The sequence below is a fragment of the Eschrichtius robustus genome, chromosome 10 (genome assembly GCF_028021215.1).
Source record: "Eschrichtius robustus isolate mEscRob2 chromosome 10, mEscRob2.pri, whole genome shotgun sequence".
Classification (NCBI taxonomy): domain Eukaryota; kingdom Metazoa; phylum Chordata; class Mammalia; order Artiodactyla; family Eschrichtiidae; genus Eschrichtius; species Eschrichtius robustus.
Genome location: NC_090833.1, coordinates 10,327,514 through 10,352,344, shown reverse-complemented (window position 1 = coordinate 10,352,344; position 24,831 = coordinate 10,327,514). Strand labels below are relative to the sequence as shown.

Genomic DNA, 24,831 nt, shown 5'->3' with positions numbered 1-24,831 from the left:
GCTGCTTCGGCACGCCCCACGCTCTCTCCCGCGGAACACAGGCTGCAGGTCCCCAGAAGTCTCTGGGTCCAGGGAGCTGAAACTACTGAGACCCGTAGTTGTTTATCGTGGGGGGTGCTGGGATTTGTAGTTTTCTATAGTGGCCAGCTACTCTTCTTTTCCTCCCCTTCCCTTCCTCTAGACTTTCACCTCTGGGGACCCAGCGAGGCTTTTCCGATGCAAAATGGCAAAGTAGGTGACACTAGCCATTCCCTGGTTTCTCACTCCGACTCTTGTAAGCATTCTCTCACCAGAATATCTTCACTTAAAAATTGGGTAAGCCTGGGGACTTCCCTGGCGGTCCAGTGGTTAAGACTATGCGCTTCCACTGCAGGGGGCACGGGTTCCTCCCTGGTCAGGGAACTAAGATCCCGCATGCTGCACGGTAGGGCCAAAAAAAAAAAAGTTGGGTAGGCCTGGCCGTATAGTAACCTGTTTGCACCTTTCCAAGGCCTTAATAGAAACCTTGCCTAAACCCTTGGCAGAGATGTCAGGCTACCAACTTTCCAGCCTGGAAAGAAAGGAAACAAATATTAAAGCTCTTCTTAGGCCAGGCACTATACAAATGCTGTTTTTCTGTCTAATCCTCATAACGATTGATAGCAAAGGAAGGCTCAGAGAGGTTGAGTAACTTGCCCAGATCTCACAGGCTATAAGCAGGGGAGCCAAGACTGGAATAGGTCTGGGTGGCTTAAGTCTACTTCAGTGCGTGTCCCATGAGGGCAGAGAGTTTTTTTGTTGTACCAAGAACAGGACCTGGTACTTAGCACACTTTCAACATTCCTTCACTCAACAGCTATTAATTGAACACTTAACTATATGCCAGGTACAGTTGTAGGTGCTTAGGGTATTCTGCAAACAAAATAGAAGAAGATCCCTATCCTCAACCTGTAGCTATACTGCAGTAAAGGAGACAGAACATAAACCATTAAACAATAATATAGTAAATAATTGTAGAGTATATTAGAAAGTGGTGGGCTTCCCTGGTGGCACAGTGGTTAAGAATCCACCTGCCAATGCAGGGGACACGGGTTCGAGCCCTGGTCTGGGAAGATTCCACATGCTGTGGAGCAACTAAGTCCATGCGCCATAACTACTGAGCCTGTGCTCTAGAGCCTGCGAGCCACAACTACTGAGCCCATGTGCCACAACTACTGAAGCCCGCACGCCTAGAGCCTGTGCTCCACAAAAAGAGAAGCCACTGCAATGAGAAGCCCGTGCACCACAACGAAGAGTAGCCCCCACTCGCCACAGCTAGAGAAAGCCTGCGCACAGCAGAAAAGACCCAATGCAGCCAAAAATAAATAAATAAAATAAATAAATTAAAAAATAAAAGTGGTAAGTGCTAGGGGGAAAAAAAAAACAGAGCAAGGGAGATGTAGTGATGCATGTTTAGGAATCAACAAGGAGGTGGGGGAGTTAGCCATGCAGTTACTTGAGACAAATTCTTGAGAGGAGCTGATGCAGAGGCCCTAAGATAAAAGCATGTCTAGAATCTTTGGGAAATGGCAAGAAGATTAGTGTGGTTGGATCAAGGTGAGGGGAGTAGGAGAGGAGATGAGAGAAAAGAACACTGATTTTTACTTTCGATGTAATGGGGAATTATTGCCGAGTCTTGAGCAGAGAAGTAACATGATCTAACTCATTTTAAAAGGGTCGCTCTGGCTGCTGTGTAAGACTGTAGGAGGCAATGATTGCAGCTGAAAGACCGGTTAGGAGACGGTTATATAGTCCAACAGTAGCAGGTGCTCAGTAAATATTTGTTGTTCAAGTGACCCTGGACTGGATCCTCTGGCCCTAAAGTGTATTTTGACGACATGTGGCGAAACTTTATTGAGGTCTCTGGGTGATGTTCTTTGTATTATAACTGTTCTGTAAGTATGAAATTGTTTCAAAGTAAAATTAATTTTTAACAGTCTGTTGCAGAATGGTGCCCACAAGCATAGATTTCTTCATTTATTCAACGAATACCTATGATGTGAATGAGACAGATATGATCCCTGCCCTATGGCACTTACAATCTGATAACAAACATGTAAATGAGGAAAGAATTAATTACAAAGTATGATTAATGGCAAAAAAAGAGAAAAAAAGGGAAAGAAGGAGTGCTGTAAGAAAAATGGAGTAGAAGAGGCCTACTTTAGGTTGGCAACATAGTGGAGGTAAAGTGTGCAGACTCTAGCACCAAATGGCTAGAGTTCAAGCCCAGGCTCTACTACTCCCTGTGTGACTTTGGCAAAGTTATGTACCCTTTCTGTGCTCCAGTTTTCTCAGTTCCAATGTGGCGATAATAACAGTGCTTGCCTCATATGGAGATGATAAGAATACTTACCTTCTAGGCTTGTACTGAGGTTAAACAGAGTTAATATATGGAAAGGGTTTAAAACAATGTCGTGTACAGTGAGTGCAGTGTGTTAGCTCTGAATATTGGGTGAGCAGAAAAGGCCTTTTTGAAGAGGTAACATTTAAGACTTTAGGGGGGAAAAAAAAGTATAGGAATAATATGCTCAGAGTTTTTTGGAGGAAAAAAAACCCCAAATGAGGGAAAGATGCTATTGTTGTTTGATTTTTTTTTTTTTTTACAGTCCTCTGAAAAACTGACAATTCACTTTTCATCTTTGATCCTCAGTAACTGGTAATTAATCCTATTCAAATATCGTCTCAGAATTGGGAAGGGAGACAAATAGGGAGATGGATACGAACGTTCTTTACAAACAATAAAGTGCTTGAAAGGTAGGTGTCACCTGCATCATTGCTTCCCTTGCTGATAAGTCAGTGAACAGGTAGGTAATGAAGACAATCCCCTTCCAGGGAAAATAGGGGGCAGTCCTCACATTACCAAACTGTCTGGCAGTAAGAAGGTCCCTCCTGCAGACCCACCTCATTCAGTGAACCTCACTCTTGACATTCCCAGTTGGGTGAGTTCTTAGAAGAGATGATAGACACATTGGGTGGTGTGTTACAGAGACAGTGTACAGAGCTTGCTGACTGGAATATGTTCTTAGTCTTCCTCGCACGAAACAGGAGATCTGGGTTCCTGTTCTCCCATTTATGTGGGTTAGTCATTTTAACTTCTCTGGGCCTCAATTTCCAGTTTAAAAATAGATCTCCAAAGTTCTTTCCAGCACTTCCTGAAAAGTGATTTCTAGTCTAAAAGCATAGATCCCACAATGAAAATTAGTTGCTATTTTGTCCACAAACCTCTTCCGATTTTTCTTGTTTATGTGCAACTCCAGCATGGCACCTTGAAATGGATTTAGCCTAAAGACACAGGGGGTGAGAGAGCATTCTGCATCTGTGAGCAGAAATCTCCGTCTAGATGCACATGGACGAATGGCAGAGCCAACCTGGCCTTAGTTTTCTTTCCTGAAAGAGAGCAGGAAACTCCTCTTTGGCAAACAGTCAGTGGAGATTTTTCCATTAACGTGGGAACTCACAAAGACTCCAGGTCTTTGGAATAGGATATGTGAGCAATAAAAAGAGCAACAGACTGCAAATTCCATCTTGTCAATAAATTTTTGTTACGGTTTCAAGTAGTGAAAAGATTTACCAAGTTCACCTTTCAGCTGTACTATCAAATCCTCTCAACTGCTCCCTCTTTGAGGTGGGTAATTACTATTCCCATTCTAGAGATGAAGAACCTAGAGCTCAGAGAGGGTGAACTTGCCAAATGTCAAGGTTAGATGGTTAGTGCGGGAGCCTGGATGTGAACCCAAGTATGTCTGTCTGCTTCCCACTCTGCTACCATAGCTCTGTGCAGCAGGCGCTCGTGTGGTTTCCTTCCTTAGCTGTTTCCTCCAATTCCTAGGATACAACAACTCAGCCCTCCTGATTGTGCGGTTCTCTGAAACATAGACATAGGTGAGCCAGCTCTCCATTTTCAGGAAAGCCACAGGGAACCTATGGTTATGAAGGAGACCACAGTAATGCAGATGAATACATCTCACTCAGGACTGGTGTCTAGAGTTCATTTACACCTAGGAATAGCATTACATTTTACATACAACCAGCTCTGCACCAGTCACTGGGCACTAAGCAGTTTACATACATTAGCTCATGTATTCCCCACCATAACCTTGTGACATAAGTCTTATTAGCTCCATTTTACAGACCGGTGACACTGGGGCCCAGAGAAAAGTATCTTCCGCAAAAATAGATACTTTCCTTGATGAACTTTTTATTCCTTGCACTTTTTACCAGCGTACCTAGTTATTTGTTTTTCTGTTTAATCTCTCTCTAGTTTGTAAACTCCAGGAGGCCAGGGGCCAGGTTTGGCTGGTTCAGCATAGTGCCTGCTATAGTTACAAACGCTAATTATGGAATAAGTCAGCTCTTTAGGGTGCCAAAGCTTGAACTGGCCTAAAGACTGCACAGGGGGACTTCCCTGGTGGTCCAGTGGTAAAGAATCCGCCATACAATGCAGGGGACGCAGGTTTGATCCCTGGTCAGGGAACTAAGATCCCACATGCAGCTAAGCCTGTGCGCCACGGCTACTGAGCCCGCGTGCCACAAACTACAGAGCCCATGCACCCTGGAGCCTGCGCACCACAACTAGAGAGAAAAAACCCGCAGGCCACAACTAGAGAGAAGCACACGGGCCACAACTAAGATCCTCTGTGCCACAACTAAGACCCGACACAGCCAAAAATAAATTAATTTAAAAAAAATAAGACTGCGCAGGGAAATTTCACACCTAGGAAAGCACCCTCAACTCTCCCTTTCAGAAACCATTCTAACAACCGCTGGAACTGAAAATATCCTAGTTCCTTTAAAGTAGCCCAAGGGATTTGGGTCACCTAACTGGATGCCCAACCCCTGGCATTTCGCTTGTAAGTCGTCTCCAAGTAGCTCTGGCTTACTTACTCAGCCGGGGAGGTAAGGCCCCAGGACGACCCGGCCAGTTCAGCTCTGGAGAAATACACAGCTGGGTCGAACCCGGGCCGCTAGGACCCCTCCCGGCTCCCTTCCAAGGGCGCGCCCTGGTGACCCGGCCCTAGGAGTGGAGAGCGGTTGGCCGCTGCGCTCTTCCGGGGTCTGGAGGAGGGGCGAAGGTCCAAGAACCGCCCCAATTGGGGCGGAGCCACGGCCCAGGACTGGCTTAAGCCGCCGCAGGTAATGCGGTCCGGAGGTGGGGGGGCTCCGGGACCCCGGTTTGAAGCGTTGCCGGGGTGGGGGTGGCTGGGGGGCCGCATCCTTTAAGGGAGTGGAGCTGGGCCGAGTGGAAAGCGCTCGGGAGACCTCCTCTGGCTCCGGCCCAGCCACACTGACGGAAAGGAACCATCCTGTTCTCTCCTGACCCTGTCTCCTATCCCCTAGCGCTGCCAAGCGGGGATGGGACTGGGGATGGACCTGGCAGGGGCGGCTGCTGGAAGTCCCGGTCCAGGTGAAGTTTACTTCACTGAGCTTTAGGCTTTGGGGACAGCAGTTAGTGGCTTAGGCTGAAGATTGGATTTATCCATTCACCTCCCAGACATCTCATCCATTTTCTTTCTTCATTCACTCATCCCTCATTTCTACTCTATGCCGGGCCGCTTGGTTGGTTCTCTGAATGAATCCGAGAGGCCCAGCTCGCTTGGAATTTATTCTAGTGGCATTTAGTCTAGAATCTAGAGAGTTTTAAATAGATGATTACATTCAGGGTGATCCCTGCAATGACGACAGCTTAATAGATACCTTCAGGTAGAGAATAAAGTAACTTGAGGATGTAAGTGGAAAGCAACAAATCAGGGAAGGTTTCACTAAGGAGGGGACATTTGAACTGGGCTTTGGAGGTTGACTAGGAGTTTTCTAGTTGACCAGAAGGGAAGAGACATTTCAGGTAAGGGAAGCAGCACAGGATGCAAGTTATGAAAGGGCCTGGCATTTTAGGGGAACAAATATAGTAAGAACAGTTCAATATAGCAAGAAATTGTAGAGGTGAGTTCCTGAAAAGAAGATTGAGACCAGAAGGCTTTGAATGTCATGCTGAGGCCAGGATTTATCCTAGAGTTCAGTATTTCTTGGACTTTTTAAATGTTGTCTTTTGATAAACATAACTACCTTATGACCTCTGAAAATTATTTTGATATATACCCCTTCCCCATGAAAACCATGGACACAGAAAACTTTAGGCAAAAAACAAAAAAACTCTGTAATTGGATTACGAAAGTTGTGTCATAGTTGCCTCCCAAATATAAGTTTATATCAAAAGGTTGGTAATGCTTATTCAAATTAATCAGGCCCTAGAAATTGGTACATCAACAGGAAAATTTTTAAAGAGGCAAGTAACCTGATTTGCTGTGTTTTTTAGGTAGAAGATAATTGTAAATGTCTAAAAAGTACCTTTCTTTCTTAGGCATAGGACACCATGAAGCAGCTGCCAGTCTTGGAGCCTGGAGACAAGCCCAGGAAAGCAACATGGTCCGTAAGGAAGGATTCAAACAGAGAAACACATGAGTTTTTTTTTCATTTATAAGTAGTTTACTAACATATTTGATCATCTATGAAAAAGGGTAGAGTTGAAACTGTCTGCAGTTTCTGGTAATTAGACTCAAACTGTCTGAGAAGATCTTCAGAGGAAAGGTAGTGGGGCAATAATTATCACAGAGCAGATGTTGATCTTATTAAAATCCATTTGCCAGGAAGAGTAAGGCACTGACCATCTGGCATCCTCAGCTCCAACACTGTGTGTTCCCCCAAGCTCTGACTCATTTTTAAGATTTTCAGGGAATTGGATTTGGATTAAACTGGCTTCACTATTTCTTGAGCGCTTGTTCAACCAACCCTTCGTTCAGCAACTAACACTGGCCTGACAGGGCCAGCCGCTGTGTAGGTGATGCAGGTACAAAGGTGAATAGTCTCAGTGTAGTGGGGGAACAGTGACCGGTGCTGAAGCAGGGCTCACAGAGGGCTGTAGAGAGGAGGCAATGCTTCTGCAGGAACTTGGAGGAGAGCCCCTGATCTGGCTTCCCTGTGTCCACTCTTGCTCTCTACGCATCATAAATCTGATCATGGCATTCCCTGGTTTAAAAACCTTTTGTGCCTCTCCATTGGTCTTAGGATAAAAACCAGAGTCCTTAAAATGGCCCACTGGGCCCTGCGTGATCTGTCCCTGCCTGTCTTTCCAACCTCAAGTCCCCTTACTCAGCCTTTGTTATCTTTCTCTTCCTTTAACGTGGCTTGCACTGTCCCACTCGGGAGCTGTATGTGCTGGTCCCTCTACCTGTATCATCCTTTCCCCCCATCTTTTGTCCCTCTCTTTGCCCAGCTAACTTCTACTCATACTTCAGATCTCAGTTCAAATGGGGCTCCTTCAGGAAGTCTTCTTTGACCACTCCTGTCCCCACCTACCTCCCCTTACAGGGTAGGGTCCCCCTGTGATATGTTCTCATACTATATATCCTGTATATATCCTGTACTCCTTTATAACACAACTGAAATGAAATGGATATTTGGAAATTAATCTGTCTAATGTTTTTCCTCCCAACTAGTCTGTCAGTGCTGTAAAGGCAGGGACTTCTTTTGTCTTATTCACCATGTAGCTGGATGGCTGTGAGCTCTTGAATAAGTCATTTAACCTTTCTAAGCCTCAGGTCCTGAGTTGTAAACCTCAGATGATGATAGTAGTACTGTCCCCAGAGGGGTTTTGTGCAAGTTAAGTGAATCCAGGGTTGTAGCGAAGTTAGCAGCATGCATGGTATGTGGTTAGTGGTCATGCAGGTGGTAATGTGGAATGTGTGAATCTGGACATCAGAAGAGAGATCTGGAAAAGAAATAGAGATTTGAAAGTCACTGATGAACACGTACAGTAGATGGGTGGTAATTGAAGCCATCAGTACATATAAAACTGATCAGGCAAGCAAACCTAGACTGAGAAGAAGAGAACCCATGAGGATTGGGAGAAAGCTGGAGGAAAAGGAGTCAGAGAAGGAAACAGAAAGTGCAGCCAGACAGGTGGATAGAGAACCAAAGGAATGGGTGTGGGGAAGCCAGGGCAGGAGAAAGGTATGAGAAGGAGGGAAGAGCCAAGAGTACCACATGTCAGAGAGGTCAGATAAGACTGGGCCTGAAAAACAGCTACAGAGTTTCCTTTTCCAACCAGAAAGCTTGAAGAAGTGTGCTTTCTCAGTCAGCATTCAGAATAACTTTCCAGAGCAGAATGAATGGATCCTGTATTTGATTTTTTTAAAAAAATCAATTAATTAATTAATTAATTTTTGGCTATGTTGGGTCTTCATTTCTGTGCGAGGGCTTTCTCTAGTTGCGGCAAGTGGGGGCCACTCTTCATCGCGGTGCGCGGGCCTCTCACTGTCGTGGCCTCTCTTGTTGCGGAGCACAGGCTCCAGACGCGCAGGCTCAGTAGTTGTGGCTCACGGGCCCAGTTGCTCCGTGGCATGTGGGATCCTCCCAGACCAGGGCTCGAACCCATGTCCCCTGCATTGGCAGGCAGATTCTCAACCGCTGCGCCATCAGGGAAGCCCCTGTATTTGATTTTTCAAAGTCCTGGTTTTTGGCTTCCATCAGGTTGAGCTTTATGAGTAATCTGGAAAAGCTCTTAAGAATCAGTGAATGGGGCTTCCCTGGTGGCGCAGTGGTTAAGAATCCGCCTGCCAATGCAGGGGACATGGGTTTGAGCCCTCGTCCAGGAAGATCCCACATGCCGCGGAGCAACTAGGCCCGTGCGCCACAACTATTGAGCCTGCGCTCCAGAGCCCGCGAGCCACTACTCCTGAAGCCTGGACTCCTAGAGTCCGTGCTCTGCAACAGGAGAAGCCACCGCAATGAGAAGCCCGCGCACCGCAACGAAGAGTAGCCCCCGCTGTCTGCAACCAGAGAAAGCCCGCGCACAGCAACGAAGACCCAGTGCAGCCAAAAATAAACAAATTAAATTAAAGAAAAAGAAAAAAGAATCAGTGAATGACGGAGAATATTACATGGCAGAGGGAAGCATCACTGACTAGTGACAAGAGCTTTGGGGCTGTTCTCATGTAATTACACATAAAGCTCTAGCCATCATTAACTGAGTCCTTCCTGCCATGTTACAAGATTGCATCTCATTCTTCACAGCTGAGAACTATTGCTGTCTTCATTTTACAAATGAGGAAAACTAAGGTTCAGAAAGGTAAAGTGACTTCCAAAAGGGCACACATCAAGAAAGCACTTGAACTGGGACTTGAACTAGGTCTGTCTGAATTTGCAAATCGTGTTCATAACTACCATCCTGTGCCAGGACACACCATTGGACATTTCTGGGTATCAGTTTCCCCCTCTACCAAATGGGGACAATTACTAGCCCAGGGCATCCCCATTAAGTTAATGTGAGATGAAAGTAGTGACAAAATTGAAAAGTCAAAGGTTATGTGCAAAGGGAAGGTACTGTTCATTAATTAGGAAAATGCTGCTTTGCTGGACATGATTTAAAATGACTGTGTATGTATAAGACCCTTCATTCTGGTGAGACTGTTCCATGAGGAATGCAAAGAACATACCGCTGCATTTATTCTCTGCTCAGGCCTCCTGAATATACCCTCCCTTTGGCAGGTACACCTTGACCCCGGTTGGAGACAGCCCCTGTGCTCGGGTTGGCCATAGCTGCTCATATTTGCCTCCTGTTGGTGATGCCGAGAGAGGGAAGGTCTTCATTGTTGGGGGAGCAGATCCAAACAGGAGCTTCTCAGATGTGCACACCATAGATCTGGGTAAGACCAACAGCTGTGGGGAATTCCCTGGCGGTCCAGTGGCTGGGACTCTGCATCTCCACTGCAGTTTGATCCCTGGTCGAGGAACTGGGATCCTGCATGCCACTCGGCGTGGCCAGAAAAAAAAAAAAGACCAGCAGCTGCGGAGCACACGCCCTATATTGCCAGAGAGCGGGGCTTTGTGCTGCCGGCCATGACCATTCCTAAGACTATCAGTTCAGACCAGACAGCAGGGTTTTCCTCTGAGAAAATGAACATCACTGAGAGGTCCCTAAGGTCTCAACAGACTCCAGGAATATATCCACCCAACCAAGACCTCCTTGATTTGGGGGAAAGAGTCCATATGGAGCCCTGGATAACCAGCCATTCATTCATCAACTATTTCTCTGGGAGGCATTGATGCCTCCACCTCTTCTATCCACGTAGCCAATTAATCACCAAATCCTAAATATCTCTTTTTTTTTAATTTTTTTGGTTTTTTTTAAAATTTATTTCATTTATTATTTATTTTTGGCTGTGTTGGGTCTTCGCTGCTGCGTGCAGGCTTTTCTCTGGTTGCGGCGAGTGGGGGCTACTCTTTGTTGCGGTGCGCGGGCTTCTCACTGCGGTGGCTTCTCTTGTTGCGGAGCACGGGCTCTAGGCGCATGGGCTTCAGTAGTTGTGGCGCATGGGCTTCAGTAGTTGTGGCTCGCGGGCTCTAGAGCGCAGGCTCAGTAGTTGTGGCACACGGGCTTAGCTGCTCTGTGGCATGTGGGATCTTCCCGCACCAGGGCTCGAACCCGTGTCCCCTGCGTTGGCAGGTGGATTTGCAACCACTGCACCCCCGGGGAAGCCCGATATCTCTTATTTTCATCCATGTCTGTCCACTTGCACTGCTACTACTGTAGTCCAAGCGTCATTATCTTTCAGCTAGACTGTTACAACAGCCTCCTCACTGGTCTGCCTGCTTCCAAGTTTACCTCCTGTACACTGCATTTTCCTTACTTAGCTGAGTATTTTCTAAAATATAAATCTGATCATGTCACTCCCCAATTTCAGGCTATCCCCAACTTCATTTCTTAGCTCCCCCAAACCCACACTTGCTCCACTGAATATCCTTCAGTTCCTTGAACTCTTTTGGTCTCCAACCCTTTGCATATACAGTAAATCCCCTACATAAGAATGAGTTCTGTTCCAAGAGCGCATTCGTAAGTCCAATTTGTTCTTTTTTTTCCTTAATTTTTTATTTTTGGCTGAGTTGGGTTTTTTCATTGCTGCGCGTGGGCTGCACGTGGGCTTTCTCTAGTGGCGGCGAGCGGGGGCTGCTCTTCATTGCGGTGCACGGGCTTCTCACTGCGGTGGCTTCTCTTGTTGTGGAGCGCGGGCTCTAGGTGCACGGGCTTCAGCAGTTGTGGCTCGTGGACTCTAGAGCACAGGCTCAGTAGTTGTGGCGCACGGGTTCAGTTGCTCAACGGCACGTGGGATCCTCCTGGACCAGGGCTCGAACCCATGTCCCCTGAATTGGCAGGCGGATTCCTAACCACTCTGCCACCAAGGAAGCCAATCCAATTTGTTCCTAAGTCTGACAAAGTTAGCCTAGGTACCCAACTTCTACAGATAACGCCAGACATGTGAACAAACTTAAGTGATTTGGACATGAAAGTTTGCAACTCAAAGGTTCGTATGTAGGGGACTTACTGTATTGTTCCCTCTGCTTGGAAGGCTCTTCCTTTTCCTTATCATCTGGCTACTATTCATCTGTCGGATCGCAGTTAAATGACACTTTCATCAGGAACGTTGCCCTGATACATCTGCCACTAGTTTAGGACTAGTTTAGGCACTGCCACTGTAAAGGAGAGACTCTTCTGTTTTCCTTCTCTATTCCCATGCCTCCTCTCAACACTAGTCTTCCATACTTCCCTTCTGCCTGACAGATGTGTGGGGATTTCCCCCCACACCAAATAATTCTGCAACACCAGCTGGACGTCCTACAACTCAGTTCAGTTCTACCTGGAATTAGCATCCGATTCCACAGGTGAAGGGCTCAGTCCACGAGACTCTCCCTGCTCCCCTTCAGATGCCAATCACAAGTCCACCTGTGCTTCTGACTGACCAACTATAAATGGGAGGTTCCCATGTCACCTGCCTCAGGTTCCATTAATTTGCTAGAGAGGCTCACAGAGTTCAGAAAATAGCCAGATAGAAGAGATGCATAGGGCAAAGTATGTGGGAAGAGGCACTTCATGCCCTGTCCAGGTGCCCCACCTTTGCAATACCTCCATGAGTTCACCAACCTGGAAGCTCTTGCAACCCCTCCTTTTTTATGGAGGGATAATTGATTAAGTTATGACCATTGGTGATTGTCAACCCTCCAGCCCTCTCCTCTCCCCGGAGTTGGGGGTAGGGGGCACTGTCTGGGGCTGAAAAGTTCTAACCCTGTAATGTCATGGTTAGTTCCCCTGGCAACCAGCTCCCATCCTTAGGGGCTTTCCAAAAGTCACCTCATTAACATAAACTCAGGTGTGGTTGACAGGGGGTTTGTTATCTATAATAAAAGACACCTTTATCAGTCTTATCACTTAGGTCATCACAAGGATTTTCAGAGCTCTGTGCCTGGAAGAGATGAAGACCAAATATGTATTTCTTAATGTAAATCACAATGACACAACCACTCTCTGTGTTTCCATAGTATCCTGTACTTTCCCATCTTTATCCCCCTTCACAGCCCTTTTCACATGTGATTGTTTGTTGTCTGTCTTCCCCACCAGAGTATAAGCTCCTTGGAAACAGGGAACATGGTTATAATGGCATGGTTATATTGCTTCTCATTGTATCCCCAGCCATTACCACAGTGCCTGGCGCAGAGTAGGTGCTTTATAAGTATTTGGATGAATGAATGAGCGACTACTATGTACCACACAATGGCAGAAGAAAATTGGTGTTTTGTTACATGTTTTTTTGTTTTTTTTAAAGCTTTTTTTTTTTTAATTATTAGCACCTTTAATTATTATTTATTTATTTATTTATTTATTTTTTAATTTATTTATTGGGCTGTGTTGGGTCTTCGTTTCTGTGCAAGGGCTTCCTCTAGTTGCGGCAAGTGGGGGCCACTCTTCATCGCGGTGCGCGGGCCTCTCACTATCGCGGCCTCTCTTGTTGCGGAGCACAGGCTCCAGACACGCAGGCTCAGTAATTGTGGCACACGGGCTTAGTTGTTCTGCGGCATGTGGGATCTTCCCAGACCAGGGCTCGAACCCGTGTCCCCTGCATTGGCAGGCAGATTCTCAACCACTGCGCCACCAGGGAAGCCCTGTTACATGTTTTGTTAGGTCCGTGTGTAACGTTGCTGTCTACTGTCGTTTTTTTTTTTAATAAATTTATCTATTTTATTTTATTTATTTTTGGGTGCGTTGGGTCTTCGTTGCTGCGCGTGGGCTTTGTCTAGTTGTGGTGAACGGGGGCTACTCTTCGTTGCAGTGCGTGGGCTTCTCATTGAGGTGGCTTCTCTTGTTGTGGAACACGGGCTCTAGGCGCGCAGGCTTCAGTCGTTGTGGTGCACGGGCTTAGTTGCTCTGCGGCATGTGGGATCTTCCCGGACCAGGGCTCGAACCCGTGTCCCCTGCATTGGCAGGCGGATTCTTAACCACTGCGCCACCAGAGATGCCCCTGTGTATTGTTTTGATCTCAGTTGTTTACTAACCAAATGTGCAGGAGAGTCTGCATGTAAAACTTGAGGTGGTTTGGCCTCTCTTGATAATCTTGGAAGATCTGACATCAGTACGCCTGTATGTCTACATGGTGACAGTTTTTTGCAACTGAGCTGCCACCTATCAGTGGGGCTCTCATTCTCCAATTTCCTCCAATCCTCTGTAGGCATTTGAATTTCTACACCCTGTACTAGGAAATCAAAGGTAAATTAAATCTCTTTCAGCTCTCAAGAAGCTTGCTGTCTAGTACAGTTACAATTCTGTCGTGACCTATTACTAGCTTTATGACTCTGGCTAAACCACCTAAACTATCTGGGCTTCAGTGTCCCATAAAATAGGGATAATAACTTGCTTCACTTGGCACTTGTAATGATCTAACAAGATAATGCCTGTAAAGGTCATATGTAAGTGGTTTACTAATTAAAATAACTAATAAGTTAGGTTTTAATAGTCTGTGAAATTGTTTTAGCCAGAAGTCATTTACTTGCAGGTAATAGAAACTCTCTTAAACCAGCAAAAAAAAAAGAAAGAAAGAGAATCCAAAGGCAGGAGATTTGGCCTAGCCTCAGGAGAGAGTGGAAGCAAGAATTAGAAAGCTGTCAAAAACCATCTACTTCCTCCCTCACTATCTGTGGAGAGATCTGCTTCTTTATGTAGATGTTTCATTCTTCTCTTCCCCATACTTTGGCTTTCTCTCCTTCTCCACACATGGTAGAAGATGGCCACCCAAACCCAGAAATCTATTTGAATTCCAGATTCTTGGGAGAGAGGATCTGATTGGCCCATTTTGGGTCCAGTGACTACCTTTGACCCTATCAGCTAAGGCTAGAAAGTCAAGGTGTAGTACAACCAAATCTCCTGGGATCTATCCCTGGGGTTGGGAGAATGGGGACAGTTCCCGTAGAAGAGGGTTTATGGACGAGTCAGACGTGTCCCCCCCCCCCAAGTGTCTGATATAAAAATTTTTGGAGGTTGACCACATTCTCCTTTTCTCTGATGGTTGTTCACTTATGTTTTTGACCCTTTTCTCCTCAGTACCCTCCCCCAGGTTTGTTAACCAGTATAAGCCATTGGCAGCCCCAATCTAGAAACTGGGTGAAATGTTTCCTAGGAACACACCAGTGGGATTTAGCCACCTCGGAGGGCCTATTGCCCCGGTACGAGCATGCCAGCTTTGTTCCCTCCTGCACACCTCACAGCATCTGGGTGTTTGGAGGTGCCGACCAGTCAGGAAATCGAAATTGCCTACAAGTTCTGAATCCTGGTAAGTAGCCAAAGGTTATTTATTTACCAAAATGAATAAATAAATCCAATTCCAATTCCTGTACCAAAGCCCATGTGGATTGTACTGACTAATCCATTTAACTTTGCTGACCTCATAGAAAATAGAAATTTTAACTTCTGGCAGAATCTGAAAATAATAGAATTACATTTTGTTTTCCTCATAACGTGTACAAATTATCCATTTCTTAAAAGCCAAAGCTGGAAGAGACTTCAGAGAAAAGCTATGCCAAGTGGGCAACCCAGGTCTCACAAGGGGAAGTGACTTTCCTAAAGTCACCAGGGAGCCAGGGACTGGGGCAGGCTAGAACCCAAGTCACCTACAGCGGAGGTCTCAAATGGGGGCGATGGTGCCCCCCAGGGGACAGTTGGCCATGTCACACCTCGGGGCAGGGAATCAACTGGGTAGAGGCCAGAGACGCTGCCATACATCCTGTAATGCACAGGAAGGCCCCTCACAATAAAGAATTATATAGTCTAAAATGTCAGTAGTGCCAAAGTTAAGAAACCCTGATCTAGATCCTCCTAGTATGTTTCTTTTAGTCAAAAAGTGCAAAGCTCCTGACTAGTCTCACTGGCAGTTTTATCACAGAGGAAGCAGTTTGGGGACATCACTACTGCGAGGATGTTGCTGAACCACCCATGGGAGGTGGACCTGACTTTTTGTCAGTTAAAAACATTTTTTGTTGTTGTTTTTCTCTTTATAAATATAATTTATATTCATTGTAAAAGATTTGAAAAGTGTAAATAAGTGGACAAAAGCCATCCACAATCCTGTGACCTAAGGCTATTAATAACAGTTCTGTGTACTTCCTTTCTGTCTTTTCTCTGCATTTTTATAAACCTGAGATCATCCTATTTCACCACTACGCTCTTGTATCTTTTTCTTTTTAATTTCATAATTAGCACAGAAATAATTCCCTATTAATAAGGCTTTGTTGAAATCATTTTTAATGGCTGCATCACACTTTTTTAAGATTTATTTATTTATTTATTTAATTTATTTTTGGCTGCATTGGGTCTTAGTTGCGGCACATGGGATCTTTCCTTGTGGTGCATGGGCTTCTCTCTAGTTGTGGCTTGTGGGCTTTCTCTCTCTAGTTGTGGCACGCAGGCTCCAGGGCGCATGGGCTCTGTAGTTTGCGGCACGCGGACTCTCTAGTTGAGGTGCAAGGGCTTAGTTGCCCCGTGGCATGTGGGATCTTAGTTCCCTGACCAGGGATCGAACCCGTGTCCCCTGCTTTGTAAGGTGGATTCTTTACCACTGGACCACCAGGGAAGTCCCTCAATTTTTATGACAATACCATAATTCCCCTGTTTTTTTTTTTTAACATATAGGTTGTCTTCAGATTTTTATCATTATAAATAACAAAGCAGTGAACATCTTTGTTCAGAAATCATTGACTGTATTTCAGATTATTGCCTTAGGGGCTTCCCTGGTGGCGCAGTGGTTAAGAATCCGCCTGCCAGTGCAAGGTACACGGGTTCGAGCCCTGGTCCGGGAAGATCCCACATGCTGTGGAGCAACTAAGCCCGTGCGCCACAACTACTGAGCCTGTGCTCTAGAGCCCACGAGCCACAACTACTGGGCCCGCTCACCACAACTACTGAAGCCCGCACACCTACAGCCCATGCTCCGCAACAAGAGAAGCCACCTCAGCGAGAAGCCTGGGCACCACAACGAGGAGTAGACCCCGCTTGCTGCAAGTAGAGAAAGCCCACACGCAGCAACGAAGACCCAAAACAGCCAAAAATAAATAAATAAAAAGAAAAAAAAGTTCTTCCATGTTTAAAAAAAAAAAAAATTATTGTCTTAGAACTCATGCCCAGAAATAAAAGAACTAGATAAAACACTGGACTTTAAGGCTTTTAGTACATGCTATCAAATTGCTCTCCAGAAGGATTTTTTTTTTAACTTTTTTTCTTTTTGGCTGCACTGCGTGGCTCGCGGGATCTCAGTTCCCCAACCAGGGATTGAACACAAGCCACGGCAGTGAAAGCCCAGAATCCTAACCACTAGACCACCAGGGAATTCCCTATCCAGAAAGATTTTTTTCAACTTATCCTCTCTCCAACTGTGTTTAATAGTTCTTGTTTCACTCCTGACCAGTATCGAATTTATCATTTTTAAGCACTGCTAATTTGATAGGCAAAAAAACCCCTTGTATCTAATTGTTTAAATATGCATTTTGTTAATTACTAGTAATCTGGACATTTTTCACAGAACAGTCAACTCTCGCCCAGTTCCCTGTATCGATAACAGATTTATTTTTACAACAGCTGGTCTTTGTCATTTTGGGATAGTAACAGTTCCTACCTTGTTAAGTTTGGCAAGAATTTAAATTAACTCAAATCTGGCACATACTTAATGCTCAATAATTGTTGTTGTGGTTGATGTAGCTATGGTTCGACAGATGGAAATCAGTTTTAGATTGGATGGAGATCAGTTCCTTTGATTTTCAGTGATGGCATCTATTTAAATAAAATACAGTGAGAATTTGGAAAGCTTTTGTCAAAGGAATTGATTTTCCACCAGATCCTTTTTCTCTCCTAGAAAGTATAGTTTGACACCATGCCCAGGAAATATGAAAGATGTAAGTGAATCATTAGTTGCGTTTGTTACTAAGGCGAGTCCCTCAGCTGGCTTAGGACTCCTTTCGTATTATTTGTGCTAACGTTTGGCTTGGCAGCCACACCATCCCAGGATCTTCTGACCCTGGAGGTTGTGCCCCTTCTAACTCCCCCTAAAATCCAAAAGCTGTCCAAGATCTGTAGCTATAGAGACAATTACGTTATGCTTTGTTTTGGGTTTTTTTTTTTTTTTGGCCATGCAGCTTGCGGGTCTCAGTACCCCAATCAAGGATCGAACCCGTGCCCCCTGCAGTGGAAGCGTGGAATCTTAACCACTGGACCACCAGGGAAGTCCCCATTATGTTTTGGATATAGGCTGAGACTTGTTTGGTCTCCAGGCTCATGTTTTGAGTCCCACACATATTACACATGCTTCGTGCGCCACTTTTATACTGAATGAAGACCTTTACAAAAGGCACAGAATTTCCCAGTCAAGAAATAATTCCTGGGAATTCCCTGGCACTTTCACTGCCGTGGGGTCAGGTTCAATCCCTGGTTGAGGAACTAACATCCCACAAGCCATGTGGCACGGGAGGGAGGGAGGAAGGGAGGGAGGAAGAATTCCTAGTGTGTTGTAGTGGAATAAGTACGGGAGTTTTGACAGATCTGTGTTCAGAGCCCTGCTCTACTATTCACCAACACTGTGACCTGGGAGAAAGGATTTAGACTTTCTGAGCTTCAGTTCCCTCATCTGCAAAGTGGAGATACTTTCCACCCACCTCCCAGGGTTGACTGAGGATAGTGGGGATGGCAGAGTGCTCAGGGCAATGATTCTGCACAAGGGAGGTGCTCAGTTACTGCTTGTGTTTCTATAAAATTCATGCTTCATTCTGAAAAGAAATAAGCTTCTGTACACCTACCCACGTGGTGAAATTTTATTTTCAAGTCAGAAGAGTGGAAAATACATAGATCTTGGTGGTGTTGAGACAGAATTTGAATCGCAACTCAGCCATTTACTAGCCATGTAACCTTAAATGAGTGACTTAATCTGTCTCTGCTTCAATTCCTTATCTGTAAAATGGGGAAACTAGTATTTATTTAGCACTTACTGTGTAGTAGGGACAATTACTGCTACTACTGAAGCTGTAATAATATTGTCTACTTTCTTTTAGTGGCCACATATCCTGAGAAACTTGGCACATTTAGTTTCTTGCATCTAGTGGGAATGAATTTTAGCAGCTGTTGGGCTCCTCTGAATGGGCACAGGGCAGGGTAGTCAGTCATCAAAGGGGAGTAGGGTTCAGAGAGGATGTTTGAAGGCCTCCAAAAACAAACTGGCCTCATTCTTAATTGTACTTGTGGCTTTTCAATCTTGGGAATTTGGGTCTATCTGGACAAACCCTAAGTATTGCCCCCTACCCCTCCTTGAATTTGGTGGCATGAGATCCCCGCCTAGACCTACACTGTCCGCCTTAAGGATTGGGGTTTGCAAAATGACCTTGCCCAGCCCCAGAGTTGATGTCAGAGGCCCCTCAGCCTGGGTGTTTTAGATACCTACCTTCTCTGTGGACCAGAAACGAGGACTTGGACCACGCCAAAGGTGACCAGCCCACCCCCATCCCCAAGAACATTCCACACATCATCGGCAACCATCGGAAACCAGCTGTATGTCTTTGGGGGCGGAGAGAGAGGCGCCCAGCCCGTGCAGGATGTGAAGCTGCATGTGTTTGATGCAAGTATGGACTCGGGGGAACCCTGGGGCTGCCACTTACCTGGTCAGGGTTACCCCGGCCTGCAGCTTACCCGATGAAGGAAGCAGAGGTTAGAAAATGACAACCTGGCTGTGTGTCTCACTTCTAGACTTCTTCAGTATATCTCTTAGCTGATATCTTCTACCCATAGCAAAATTTGCATTTAAAAAGGAATAATTGATCAATTTTAAAAATTTAAACAGTATAGTTTATAAAGCAAAAAAGTAAAATGTTACCCCTTACACCTTTCCTTCCCACTCCCCAGACAGAGGTAAACACTGTTAGCCATTCCTAATGTCTACCTCCAGATTTTCCTGTGCAATTATAAATCATATGCACATGTGTTTATGAACATCTATGAATTTTCTATGGATTTTGAAATTATATAAAAACTTTAAAACACACACATAGAATTATTAAATTATAAATGTTGGTCTGCCTCTTACTTTTGCAGGTCTAAGGGCAGATCTTAGTACTAGTCGAAAGTATAAACTTTGAAGCCATAGGACAGGGACTCAGGACCAGATCTGACATCTAGTTTCTGTATTACTTTAGACTAATTTCTTAATCTCTCTAGGCCTTAGTTTGCTGATGTGTAAAATAGAGATAGTAATAGTGCCTACCACAAAGAGTTGGAAAGATTAAATGAGATAATGTGATACAGTGCATAGCACAGTGCCTAACACATAGGAAGCACCTAATGAATAATCATTGTATTATCATTATTATTCCTTCATTTAATCACACATCATGGATCTTTCCTAAGTCAGAAATTTCCTTGCAAAGCATATCTTTGTGTGGGAATCCCTATTCATTCAGTCATTTTCCTATTGACTGACCTTTTTGCTGACAGTGTTACAGTGAATATATACGTTAATTTCTGCACATGTTACAACAATTTAATACGGACTAGATGCTAAGGAGTGGAATTACGTAGGGTCAAAATGGTATGAACATTTAAAATTGTGAGACCTCTTGCCAAATTTTTGTCTAAGTAGTATTTATTTACATTTCTTCCTCTTACTAGTGGGCATTTATGAATAATACTTTACAAATAGCATGTGACAAAAATAATTTTCATGAGTGTTTTTGCAGCCTTTTTTGAGAAAAGGCAATAAGCAAAATTTCGAACTTACAAAGTTTAAATTAAGAATTAAGACACGTCACAGTATGACTTTATCCAGAAAGAATGGACTGTGTGATTCCTTTAAAGCGGTTTTAAAATTTTAAATAATATTGGTTTTGAATATATAAAACTGTAAGAGAAAAAAATATATACATATATATATATGTATATATATAAAAAATACTATCACCCCAAAATTGTTAACATTTCAGTACAACTACGGTGCTTTTTTTTTTTAAATAGCAGAGATAATTCTAGGTGTACTATTTGTATCCTGTATTTTTCACTTAAGCATTTCCCCTGTAATCACAAAGTTTTTTCAATGTTTTTAATGAATACATAGTATTCTATCATGACTGTAGCAATAACTCACCCATTCACCTGTTGATGGACTTAGGCTATTTCCAGTTCTTCTCTATTACAAACAACGCTGTGGTAAACATATTTAGGCATAAACTTTTTCTGATTATTTCAAATTGTATTCTTTGGAACTCTGGGGACTCCTTGAACAACCTTCAGGCATGTCACAAATGGTAATTCAGAGATAACTTGTTTGGCAGGCTTTTGTCTCAGATAATTTTTGTAGCACTCCTTTAAGACTTATCTGGTATGTTGAAATGATTGATTTTCCTGAATTCTATATATGTACAATTTTGAAGATATGAAGGGTTTTCAACAGGTAAAATACATCTGCACTATTTGGATCATACCCATATTAATAACTCTCATGTATTGAGTACTTTCTCTGTGCCTGTGCTTTCCATACATTATCTCATTTAATCCACACTTCAACCCTGAGAGGTAGGTATTATCAGGTAGTTTCTCCTCATTTTACAACTACAGAAACTGAAGCTTATAGAATTAACTGGTGAAAGGCCACATAGTTATTCAGTGAAGTAACCTGGTTTTAACTCCACATCCCATCCTCTAACCATTATCCTATACAACCACTTCAGGAAGCCCTGCTAACTTTAAAAGTAGTCTATTTTTTTCCCCACCCTTCCAGCAAATCAATTAAGAATATTGTCTTAAAAAAGAGAAAACTCTGAAGGCCTGTCCCAGAAGAAGTAGACTCATTCTTTTTAACTCTGGGGCCGTTCTAGGTTGAAGAAACTTAAGGGAGGTCTTTTTTTGATTCAAAGCAAGAAGTGGTTCCTTAATGCCCAGTAGAAGGGGCAGGCATATTAGGCAGTGAATTCTCCAGCCCTGGATGTGTACCAGCAGAGGCTGTAAAGGCTGTGGACGGAGGGAGGCCTGGGCTGGGTTGGCAAGTTGCAGTGAATGACCCCCCAGGTCCCTCTCTGCTTGGAGCATCTCTGCTTGCTGGGAGGTGAGGCTTAGTTATATTTCTCGTGTTCTTTCTTCATAGCTTTGTCATCTAATGTCACTGAATTTATTTTTCTAGATACCCTGACCTGGTCACAACCAGAGACACTTGGAAAACCTCCATCCCCCCGGCATGGTCATGTGATGGTGGCAGCAGAGACAAAGCTCTTCATCCATGGAGGCTTGGCAGCGGACAATTTCTATGATGATCTCCATTGCATTGATATCAGTAAGTAGGGTGGAGAGCATGGGGGCTTGTCTGCTTAGGATTAAATAAAATATGCTTTGATTGACTAGAGCCTTGCTCTTGACCAGCCAGCAGAACCTTCACTAGATTCTGTGAAATGTGGCCTGAATAATAATAAGAAATAACAATAAAAGCACGTATTTCTGTTTGCCATGTACCTACCCATTATTTCTTATCCTTCCAACAACCCTGCTCTTTCATTAAAATTCATTATGCTTTGTGTTTCCCGACTGGATTTCTTTCAAGCAATACCCGTTAACCCCATGGATAACTTCTAGAGTGTGTCTGGAGGTGGACAACCAGAACTGTCACGCTAAATTGTTAAAAACACTGAGAAGAGGAAAGTTAGGGATAACATGAGAATTGTCTTTAAGTGTCTGAAGGGCTGATGTGCCCTAGAGAGCCTGGACTCTTTCTGGATCATTCTTGCAGACTATGAGCTCCTTTAGGGCAGGGACTTTGTCTCTTTTTTTCCGCCAGTATATTTCCAGCATTGAGCACAGTGTCTGGCAGGTCGCGAGTGATGAGTGCATATCTGTTAAGAGTGGACAGATAGGGACTTCTTTGGCGGTCCAGTGGTTAAGACTCTGCGCTTCCACTGCAGGGGGCATGGGTTCGATCCCTGGTTGGGGAACTAAGATCCTGTATGCCGCACAGTGCGGACAAAAAAATTTAAAATATTAAAAAAAAAGTGGACAGATGAACAAATGAATATGTTCTGCGTTGCTCCAGACGACAGGAACTGGAACTATGGGCAGAATGCATGAGAACTGCTGTGCAGTGTATCGGGCTACCTTGCCAAACAATAGGTTCTCTGGTTTGGTGACATCTGAGGCCAGCTGACACTGGCTTGGATTCCTGCATTGCCTAGGATATTTGGCTGGACTGGGCGATTCTACCTTCCAACTCTGAGTTGCTGGACCCCTGCCTTGAACTGACAGATGGAAAATATCTTCACAGAAGCATTCCTTGCAAGCAGTCAAACAGAGTTTTAATGCTTATTTTATTTAGTTTTTTCTTTAAAAAAATTTTAATTAAAAAAATTTTTTTTTTGGCTGCATTGAGTTTTAGTTGCGGCACATGGGATCTTCATTGCAGCATGTGGGATCTTTCTTTGCAGCGCACGGGCTTCTCTCTAGTTGTGGCGTGTGGGTTTTCTCTTCTCTAGTTGTGATGCACGGCTCCAGAGAGCGTGGGCTCTGTAGTTTGCGGCACGGGGGCTCTCTAGTTGAGGCGCGCGAGCTCAGTAGTTGCGGCGCATGGGCTTAGTTGCATCACGGCACATGGGATCTTAGTTCCCTGACTAGGGATCAAACCTGCATCCCCTGCATTGGAAGGTGGATTCTTTACCACTGGACCACAAGGGAAGTCCCTTAATGCTTATTTTAAAAAAGAAAGTCCTTTTCTCTTGTGCAAGGAACTACTTCCTAACTATTTTTCCTCCTTTCCAACCCAGGTAGTTCTCTAAAACCTAAAATCCAGTGGTATCCTGCCTCATTTAAATTCTTGTCTGAAAAGTTGCAACTACCTGCAGAAATAGGTTGGAAATAGGTGCTGAGGCAGCACGTTACAGCATAGAGAACACAGGTTTTGGAGTCAGACCTGAGTACAATTCTAGCTCTGCCACCTGCTAGCTGTGGGATCTCCGACAAGCCTCTTTCCCTCTCTAATCCTATTTCTTCATCTTTAAGAAGAAAGAAGGTAGGCAGAAGTAATAGCAATTGCATACCGCTATTAAGAGAATGAAGTAAGCAAGATACTTAGTGTCTAGCCAGTACTCACAAAGTTGCTTTCTAAGGAATTGTATTTCAAACATGCACGTGTGTGCACATACAGGCATGCTTGCACACACAAAACACACACACACACTTGGAACCTCACCTACTTCTGGGCTCCTAAATACTTAATGGTGATGGTCACCAAAGACCGGATCACATTCCTCAGTGTGCTCCAAAGACCACCCACGTCAGAATCACCTGGGATGCTTGTTAAAATTATAGATTACTGAGCCCCTCCCTCCCTCCCTCCCTGGACTAGCCAAACAGAATTTCAGCTCCCCCAAGTGATTTTTGTGCACACCAAACCTTGCTATAGGATCTCTCAGAGCTCTCAGTGAATGAAGTTCAGTGATTGATTGGTTTGCAAACTGCAGGAGTCTGACAGGTTAAGTTTGAAACCAGTCTAGGCCATGTTGTACCTAAACACTTTCTATCTCTTGGCAGGTGACATGAAGTGGCAGAAGCTAAGTCCCACTGGGGCAGCTCCCACAGGCTGTGCTGCCCACTCAGCTGTGGCTGTAGGAAAGCACCTGTATATCTTTGGAGGGATGACTCCCACTGGAGCCCTGGGCACAATGTACCAGTATCACATAGGTGAGCAGGTGTTGTTCTCTGTGGGTCTTTAAGCAAATGTCACCATTCTTTGAAAAGTATCACAATGCTTTGGTCTTTCATTTTGGTCCCTCCACATCTAAATCCAAAAGAATGACAACCAGACTTTTAGGGAATGACATCATCAAAGCAGTAACAGTGCCATTAGGGGTTTTTCCCTTTTATTTCCTGTTTCTGTTAGGGCTCAGGTGACACAGCACATCACAGAGCATTTCTGGAAATTTCTTAACACAGACCCTTTTTTTTTTTTTTTTTTTTCCAAAATAGAAAAGCAGCATTGGACCTTGCTTAAATTTGATACTTTTCTACCCCCTGGACGATTGGACCATTCCATGTGTATCATTCCATGGCCAGTGACATGTACTTCTGAGAAAGAAGATTCAAATTCTGCCACTCTAAACTGTGCTGCTGCGAAAGGGGATTCTACTGAGAAAGGAGTAACCGAAGGTGGTGACTCTCATGAAGAAAGTCAGACTGACACACTACTCTGTTTTGTGTTTGGTGGGATGAATACGGAAGGGGAAATCTATAATGATTGTATTGTGACTGTAGTTGATTAATAAAACTACATTTTTATTACTTTTAAATGTCAATTACTTTCAGAAAAGTTAAATGAAACCTTAGTTGTTTCATACCTCCAATATCTTCTGCACTATATATCCCTTTGGCTTTTACCTACTTTGGTAGGTAAAGAGATGAACTGGATAGCCCAGGGCAAAAACCTCTATTATATAAAG

General features: G+C 44.3%; 2 protein-coding genes across 5 annotated transcripts in view; one reads left to right on the top strand and one right to left on the bottom strand.

The window, feature by feature from the left end:
• PPP6C (protein phosphatase 6 catalytic subunit) overlaps positions 1-5,021 on the bottom strand; it is a 34,836-nt gene extending 29,815 nt beyond the window's left edge. Inside the window, exon 1 of the mRNA XM_068552622.1 lies at positions 4,903-5,021. The gene's annotated coding sequence lies outside the window, so the exon portion shown is untranslated. The remainder of the gene's footprint in view (positions 1-4,902) is intronic.
• On the top strand, positions 194-24,673 carry RABEPK (Rab9 effector protein with kelch motifs). Of its 4 annotated transcripts, XM_068552618.1 has the most exons (9): positions 194-231; positions 2,625-2,674; positions 6,374-6,438; positions 9,559-9,716; positions 14,514-14,666; positions 18,829-18,990; positions 21,537-21,686; positions 23,927-24,076; positions 24,362-24,673. In XM_068552618.1, exons 3-9 carry the CDS (start codon positions 6,386-6,388, stop codon positions 24,652-24,654), a joined length of 1,119 nt encoding a protein of 372 aa, XP_068408719.1. In that variant the 5' UTR covers positions 194-231; positions 2,625-2,674; positions 6,374-6,385; the 3' UTR covers positions 24,655-24,673. The 4 variants fall into 4 exon arrangements, with proteins under 4 accessions (XP_068408719.1, XP_068408720.1, XP_068408718.1 ...); XM_068552619.1 differs by lacking the exons at positions 194-231; positions 2,625-2,674 and adding an exon at positions 2,696-2,772; XM_068552617.1 differs by lacking the exons at positions 194-231; positions 2,625-2,674 and adding an exon at positions 5,091-5,151.
• Positions 24,674-24,831: the final 158 nt, after the last annotated feature.

Excerpts from the sequence above, each read along its gene's own strand:
- RABEPK (XM_068552618.1), top strand. The coding sequence starts at position 6,386 with ATGAAGCAGCTGCCAGTCTTGGAGCCTGGAGACAAGCCCAGGAAAGCA. Across the intron at positions 14,667-18,828 it reads CCTACAAGTTCTGAATCCTG|AAACGAGGACTTGGACCACG; the intron begins GTAAGTAGCCAA and ends TCTGTGGACCAG. Across the intron at positions 21,687-23,926 it reads TCTCCATTGCATTGATATCA|GTGACATGAAGTGGCAGAAG; the intron begins GTAAGTAGGGTG and ends ATCTCTTGGCAG.